Below are 8,491 nucleotides of genomic sequence, written 5' to 3'. Positions count from 1 at the left end.
TTGAAATTAGACTAGAACTTGAACTTAGAACTTGAACTTGAACTTAGAATTTGAAGTTGAACTTAGAATTTGAACATGAACTTAGAACTTGAACTTGAAATTGGAACTTGAACTTAGAATTTGAAGTTAAACTTAGACCTTGAACTTGAAATTAGAACTTGAACTTAGAACTTGAACTTGAACTTAGAATTTGAACTTGAACTTAGAACTTGAACTTAGAACTTCAACTTGAAATTAGAAATTGAACTTGAAATTAGAAATTGAACTTGAACTTGAACTTAGAACTTCAACTTGAACTTGAACTTGAACTTAGAACTTGAACTTGAACTTAGAACTTGAACTTGAACTTAGAACTTGAACTTGAAATTAGAACTTGAACTTGAATTTAGAACTTGAACTTGGCTTAGAATTTGAACTTGAACTTGAAATTAGAACTTGAACTTGAACTTAGAACTTGAACTTGAACTTAGAATTTGAACTTGAACTTAGAACTTGAACTTGAAATTACAACTTGAACTTGAAATTAGAATTTGAACATGAACTTAGAACTTGAACTTGAACTTGAAATTAAAACTTGAACTTAGAACTTGAACTTGAAATTAGAACTTGAACTTGAATTTAGAACTTGAACTTGGCTTAGAATTTGAACTTGAACTTGAAATTAGAACTTGAACTTGAACTTAAATCTTGAACTTGAACTTAGAATTTGAACTTGAACTTGAAATTAGAACTTGAACTTGAAATTAGAATTTGAATATGAACTTAGAACTTGAACTTGAACTTGAAATTAAAACTTGAACTTGAAATTAGAACTTGAACTTGAACTTGAAATTAGAACTTGAACTTGAAATTAGAATTTGTACTTGAACTTAGAACTTGAACTTGAAATTAGAACTTGAACTTGGACTTAGAACATGAACTTAGAATTTGAATTTGAACTTAGACTTAAACTTGAACTTGGAACTATTTAGCTTGAATATATAACTAATTAAGTTTAGAAATTAGATATGAACTTGAATTGAAAACTTAAACTTATTAAAACTTGAATATATATATATATAACTAATATTCTTGGATTTGAAGTTTATATTTAACTAAATTTCGAACTTTTCGTGCTAGGCAACTAAGGAAGCTCAACATCTAAAAAAGTTGATACAAGACTATATTGCTTCTTTCATCCAAGTAGGAGATAAGGTTGGTGCTTCTAAATTTCTAAAGTTCAAGTACAATTTTTTTCAATAATGTGTTTTTGTCCATCTAGTATTGATACTTAGCTTTAATTGTAGTGATTATAATTGATTGTTTGTTAGTATATTATTGTTTTTGTTTGTTGGGTTGTGTTATTCAATTGCTGATTTGATTTGATTATTGTTAGTTAGGTCTAGATAATTGAAGATTTTAATTTTTGGGTCTTTTTTAAAAAAATTGGGCATTGTTAGTTAGTGAAGAATTAGCATTTTTGTATTTTAGGACTAGTTTAAACTTGAGAATATGTAATTTGAGGTTGAATTGGCAGTTTTTTGGATTTGATAATAGGATTAGTTAGTAAAGTGTTAATAATTTGAAGTTACAAATTAGTAATTGAAGTGTTATGAGTAGATGGTGAATGTTTGAATGTCATGAATTTAGATGATGAATGTTTGAATGTCATGAACTTAGAACAGGAACTTGAACTTAGAACTTGAACTTGAAATTAGAACTTGAACTTGAATTTAGAACTTGAAGTTGAACTTAGAATTTGAACGTGAACTTAGAACTTAAACTTGAAATTAGAACTTGAACTTGAACTTAGAATTTGAAGTTAAACTTAGAACTTGAACTTGAAATTAGAACTTGAACTTGAACTTGAACTTAGAATTTGAACTTGAACTTACAACTTGAACTTGAACTTAAACTTAGAACTAAAACTTGAACTTAGAATTTGAACTTGAACTTGAAATTAGAACTTGAACTTGAACTTGAACTTAGAACTTGAATTGAACTTGAACTTGAACTTAGAGCTTGAACTTGAACTTAGAACTTGAACTTGAAATTAGAACTTGAACTTGAATTTAGAACTTGAACTTGAACTTATAATTTGAACTTGAACTTGAAATTAGAACTTGAACTTGAAATTAGAATTTGAACTTAGAATTTGAACTTGAACTTGAAATTAGAACTTGAACTTGAAATTAGAATTTGAACTTAGAATTTGAACTTGAACGTAGAACTTGAAATTAGAATTTGAACTTGAACTTAGAACTTGAAATTGAAATTAGAACTTGAACTTGAACTTAGAACATGAACTTAGAATTTGAAGTTGAACTTAGACTTGAACTTGAAATTAGAACTTGAACTCAGAACTAATTAGCTTGAATATATAACTAATTAAGTTAAGAAATTAGATATGAACTTGAATTGAAAACTTGAATATATATATATATATATATATATATATATACTAATATTCTTGGATTTGAAGTTTATATTTAACTAATTTTTGAACTTTTCGTGCTAGGCAGTTGAGGAAGCTCATCTAAAAAAGTTAATACAAGACTATATTGTTTCTTTCGTCAAAGTAGGAGATAAGGTTGGTGCTTCTAATTTTCTAAAGTTCAAGTACAATTGTTTTCAATAATGTGTTTGTGTCCATCTAGTATTGACACTTAGCTTTAATTTAGAAATAATATATTTGTTCTTAATAAGTACCAACACTAGTTGATCCTATTGATGACAAAATTGATTTTCTTGCAAGATCGATTTGTGTCCATCTAGTGTTGACACTTAACTTTAAATTTAGAAATAATATATCTATTAAGCATAAGTACCAACACTAGTTGATCCTATTGATGACAAAATTGATTTTATTGCAAGATTGATTTGTGTTCATCTAGTGTTGACACCTAAGCCATAAATTTAGAAATAATATATTTGTTAAGCATAAGTACCAACACTAGTTGATCCTATTGATGACAAAATTGATTTTCTTGCAAGATCGATTTGTGTCCATCTAGTGTTGACACTTAGCTTTAAATTTAGAAATAATATATCTATTAAGCATAAGTACCAACACTAGTTTATCCTATTGATGACAAAATTGATTTTCTTGCAAGATTGATTTGTGTTCATCTAGTGTTGACACCTAAGCCATAAATTTAGAAATAATATATTTGTTAAGCATAAGTACCAACACTAGTTGATCCTATTGATGCCAAAATTGATTTTCTTGCAAGATCGATTTGTGTCCATCTAGTGTTGACACTTAGCTTTAAATTTAGAAATAATATATTTGTTAAGCATAAATACCAACACTAGTTGATCCTATTGATTTAGTTAATTGGTGGATTTAGTTTAAGTTGTTATGTTGTTTCAATAAGTTAAAATAAATAATGTGATTTAGTTAATTGGTGGATTTAGTTGTTTGAATTAAGTCAATACTAAACTAGTTAAATTTATAAAGTTGTTAAGTTGTTTAAATAAGTTAAATTCAAAAATTGTGGTTTTGTTGATGGATTTAGTTGTTGGAATTAAGTCAAAACTAAACTAGTTCAAGTTAAAAAGTTGTTAAGTTGTTTAAATAAGTTAAACTAAATAATGTGGTTTAGTTGGTGGATTTAGTTGTTGTATTAAGTCGAACCAAACTAGTTAAAGTTGTTTAAATAGGTTAAAATAAATAATGTGGGTAAGTCAATACTAAACTAGTTTTAGGACTACTACTAGTAAAATTATTATTAAATTTTATTTATAATATAATTGAATATCTATATTTTTGTAGATGGATCATCGTTTGTGATATGTATATATATTGATGTCAATTTTTATATTTAATATGCAGAATGACTTTCATCAGTACGTCGCTGAGAATCTAGATAGTTCAGTCCAATTGACACCTAAACTTTCCACCCAGATTTGGAAAGAAAAAGTGGTAGGGGGGACACACAAGGGTAGATGCTATGGTCTAGGCTCTTGAAACGATGTTAGACGACTTCAGTCAGTGGTAGAAGGTATTGGATCGTCACGTCAAGCCGAGACACTTGACGATGTTCACATTGCTGCTATGTCGGATCAAATAGCTAAACTTACAGCGGCACTACCAGAGTCGAAGCAGAGAAGAGTAGCTGAACAACAAAGCATGAGTGAGACCGTTCAGCAAATCAAAGAACAAGTGATGAACCTCGCTCGTCGACCTACTACTTTGGCTCCCGATGACACCGACGATGAGAGTGATGAGGATGATTATGTAAATCTCACTCCCTAGTTTAGATCTCTGGACATTTATGAACTTTTTGAAATTTTGAAACGAATTTTGAAAGACTTTATAAGTCTTTAATTTAGATTTAAATACTTTTGAATGTTATTTTAAGTTTGTTGTTTTATGTTTTGTTTAGATTTTTTAAAATTGTGTGTGTTTGATTAGGCTGAATAGTGTAGAATTGAATTGAATTGCATTTGCAGGTGGGCAGCAGAAACTGCCAGCTGCTGTTGTCAAAAATATTGTAGAAAAAGCGACAGACACCGTGGTTTAGTCCGTCGCTTTTCTAGGATTTTCAAAAATAAAATTTCCAGAAAAGCGACGGACTGCGTCGCCTTTTAGAAATAAAAAAAATGAAAATGAAAATGAAAATAAAGCGACGGAGTCCATCGCTTTTGTTAAAAAATTAAAAAAAAATAGTAAAAAAGTGACGTTGTCCGTCGCTTTTTGAAAAGCATCGGGTTAAAAAGCAACGGAGGTGACTGCGTCGCTTTTCCGTCAATTTTGACCAAAAAAGCGACGCAGTCCATTGCTTTTTGAAATTTTTTTAGTAGTGTCTCATGAATAACGAAGCACGCGCATAGCTTATTGGCACAAAACTGCGTTGAACAATAGGATATGAGGATTAAATGTGATTGTTAGAATCTCTGACTTAGAATAAGAATTATTGATTCATAGAAATTTTATATTTCACCAATAAATCTGTAAGGTAAATTATATCGGTCTAAGTTTGATTCATAGTCCGAAAGACACCAAACTTATTACATTTTGATCATAGAAAATTAAGCAAGTCGAATCCTTCTATTTCAAAATTATTTTAAAATATATAGGGAATTGTCGGATACTTTAAAATAATAATATTCAAACACATTAATACATACGAAATAAGCTCATTTGTCAACAACTTGGAGGCCAAGTTTTACAAATTGCCTCAGCACATTCGCTATCAACTTGGTGGCAAAGTTGTTTTCCCTAATTAGCTCCAAGTTTTATTAGTGTAGAAATACTCCTCTGCTGCTTTTCTTCATCATATATGCTCCCTTATATTTATCAATGATGTAGCCATGAGAAGTTACACTATTAAGTGAAAGAGTATTAACTAGCCAACTTTCATTTTTTTCTCTCGACTTACTTTCTTTGTATTATTTATATTTTTTTTTATTCTTGCATCCTCTAATTAATTAGAGAAGACTTGTTTAATCCTGATGAGACATTTCACACTGTTGAAATAGTTTCTTAGGATAGTGCGTAGTACGATTCAAGTCTTATTTATATATATTATTGTAGTAGTATTTATCCTAATTCTTGTATTATTGTTTTGATATTATATTTTTGGAACAGCTGAGACAGTCAATCTTTGAATAGCAACGTAGAAGCTGCTTAGAATATGTGGAAGCTCTTATAATCTATTACCTGATCTATGAAGGGTAACAACCAAACGCTAAGATCTCGATGGGTCGAACCTCAAAAAAGGTTAATACCACCATCTAATCTCTAGTTTAGGGGATAAAGACACAATTTTGTGTTAAACTGAATGAAGAGCTTATTGCAGGTTTCAACCGAGTCCGTCTAATGTCTTGATTTGGTATTTCACGGACACCGTAAGGGCCCAAATACGTACACAAATCTCTTGACCTTACTTTAGACTTTAGAGTCTTAACCTTATCTCAATCGCTTTTGCTTCTACCTGCTTTAAGGTATTATATACTCCATTGTTTATCATTATCTCATCTCAAAATATTAATTACTCTAATCTTGTCCACTTTTTATTCAATCCCATCTGATTCCACAAGTATGAATACTTAGTAATAGGTACTACTTTGTTTTTGATTAAACCTTGGAAAATAGGGAGTCGATGTATTTACTAAAACTACTTTTGGTACAAATTTCCAACCTAAAGCATAAATTTAGAGAGTCGATACTCCCATCAGTAGATGCATACATGTTGTATAGCAATGAGAAGTAATTTTTCCATAAGATGTTTCTTCTTGGTTGTTTTCTTCCCACGCAAACGTGAAGAGATCACCAATCCAAGCTTATATTCCTTGAAATATACAGTTTGTCAATGTATTCGATGATCGGAAGTGAAGCATCAATGTATCTTCTCATTTTTCTCTCCACTGAATCATCTGCCATATTTAGTAGCAACAATAAGTAATTCTGACAAGATTATTATTATTTGGACGAAAGATATGAATGCCTTCCTTCCTATATGCATAACATTGCTGCCAAAACAAGTTCAATCGATCCTTCTTCTTGCTACTTCATTAACATAGTTCAAATATTTTAAAACTAAAGTTACAACTTAAACATCCAAGCCTGATACGTCGTGTCTACTCAAACCAGAGGGCCAACTGATTAAAGATATTATTGACATAGTTCTTATCGGGTTTTTTTTTTTAACGACCCTTGAGGTGGGTTAGGGGCTGAGCAACAACACAAGTACAAGAAGGGGAACATAAACCTTACCTCCGATCATGGGCGGAGCTACCCTTGCCCGAGGGGTGTCAAGCGACACCCCTTCATCGGAAAATTACGTTGTATAGGTAAGTCAAATTCTGATTTTATACCTATATATATTAGAATTGACACTCCTGAACCAAGTTGAAGTGTTGGTTCAGCGGTTCAGGGGCTACAAAGTTCCGCCTTGTCATTGACCTAGGCGTTGGGAGTTCGAACCTTGCTGAAGCCTATTTTTTTAAAAGGCTTTCAGCGTTTTTTTTTAAAAACTTTTTAGACAACTTGTGTGCATACTACTTTATATTTTGACACCCCTCAATCTAAATCCTAGCTCCGTCACTGCCTCCGATTCTATGGTTGGACGTCAAGATAAACAAAATTAGAGTTTTATTCAATTCATTCAAAAGAGACAAGTTAACCTAGCAATTGGCAGAAATATGCGGTGCTTAGATTCTAATAATTGAAGACAAACCGGTCATGTAGCTCATCTGGATTAAGATTCAAAATAGAAACAATAACAAGAACCCAAAGCCTCATATAGTAACGCAATCTATTTGGAAGGGTGTGTCATATGTAACATGTCGTGTTATCAAAACAACGAGATCTACATATCTCGCTGATTAGTCAATTTTTCTAATGCTTGCCATAGGCTATAATGTTGAAAAACTTGTATACCGATATCCTAATTCGGAGTGACAGTCCTCCGTTATTTTCAGCAACAAATTGTGTATATAATAAAATGACAGAAATTAAACTTACCAGTCTCATTTAACTTGATAAGAAGTTGGTCCCTTGTTGGAAGAGCACGCATGCCAGCAGATACAGCAGTTCTGACAGCCCATGTATGATAAGGTGCACAAACTTTTGCATACGCCGTTGAAGCAGCTTCTTTTAGCGAGTCGTCACTACAGAGAAACTTTAAGGATTAGAGAGCGTTAAAAGGGAAAGTAGATTGAAATTGATATATAATATATGTGTCAGAATGAAACAAAAAACATTAATTTTGAGAGAATGGTAGGTACATGAAAACAATATTCATTTGGGTGTATGCACAACTTGAGTTAAAGAAGAGACATACTAGGTTGAAAGAAAATTTTGAAACAAAGCCCTTATTAGGTCTAGACCCTGACGAACTCTGCGTAAATTGCGTGAAAGGCTTCCTGCTGTTCTGACTGTATCATTTCTAACATCATAATCAAGGATACTGTTCAAACTGCCAAATATTTCTGATGCTTCTGTAAGATCACGTACCTGAAAGCGAAGACATTATGTAATTTATGTATTTTTGTTTAAAAAAGAAATAGGATAGGATGCTGGGGCACGCATAACAGACAAACAGACCTTTGAAACGTATTCAAGCTCAGCAAATTTAAAAGCGATCCCTAGAGATCCAAAGAGGACAGAAACATGGGAACAAGCATGACAAAAAGGCTTGAGCATAAGATCATGGTTTGATGAAAGCTCCTCAAATGCCTCAGCTATCGCAGATAAAGGAGTCCCTGTCCCTGCATCCTCAAATCCTTCATCCTCATCCATTCTAATTTTCATTATAACATACTACTATAATTCTAACTCTTTTTCTTTCCATACTTTTCTCAAATTACAATTCCACCACCACTTTTATTGCTTCTCCTAACATTGCGCTAAGTCACACTAACTATATATTATTCTACTCCACCTCCAATACTTATAATCTATATACATTTTTGTACATAACTTAATACCCAATTACGGCTTACTAATATGTTATCACCTATTTTTTAGCTTATACTTACCAGTTACTAATATGTTACCACCTAT

At 31.4% G+C, this 8,491-nt stretch overlaps 1 protein-coding gene across 1 annotated transcript; it reads right to left on the bottom strand.

Annotated features, from left to right (window-relative positions):
• Window positions 1-6,212: 6,212 nt before the first annotated feature.
• On the bottom strand, window positions 6,213-8,238 carry LOC125834618 (ACD11 homolog protein). Its single transcript, XM_049513749.1, has 4 exons — window positions 8,033-8,238; window positions 7,770-7,942; window positions 7,451-7,596; window positions 6,213-6,360 (listed from the first exon to the last, which is right to left on the bottom strand). The coding sequence occupies exons 1-4, from the start codon at window positions 8,225-8,227 to the stop codon at window positions 6,254-6,256; spliced, it is 621 nt and encodes a 206-aa protein (XP_049369706.1). The 5' UTR covers window positions 8,228-8,238; the 3' UTR covers window positions 6,213-6,253.
• Window positions 8,239-8,491: the final 253 nt, after the last annotated feature.

This window comes from Solanum verrucosum, unplaced genomic scaffold (genome assembly GCF_900185275.1).
Source record: "Solanum verrucosum unplaced genomic scaffold, falcon-dt-bn FXZP01000116.1, whole genome shotgun sequence".
Classification (NCBI taxonomy): Eukaryota; Viridiplantae; Streptophyta; class Magnoliopsida; order Solanales; family Solanaceae; genus Solanum; species Solanum verrucosum.
This window is presented reverse-complemented; position numbering and strand designations above follow the sequence as displayed.

Excerpts from the sequence above, each read along its gene's own strand:
- LOC125834618 (XM_049513749.1), bottom strand. The coding sequence starts at position 8,227 with ATGGATGAGGATGAAGGATTTGAGGATGCAGGGACAGGGACTCCTTTA. Across the intron at positions 7,943-8,032 it reads AGCTTGAATACGTTTCAAAG|GTACGTGATCTTACAGAAGC; the intron begins GTCTGTTTGTCT and ends CTTCGCTTTCAG. Across the intron at positions 7,597-7,769 it reads CAAAATTTTCTTTCAACCTA|TGACGACTCGCTAAAAGAAG; the intron begins GTATGTCTCTTC and ends GTTTCTCTGTAG.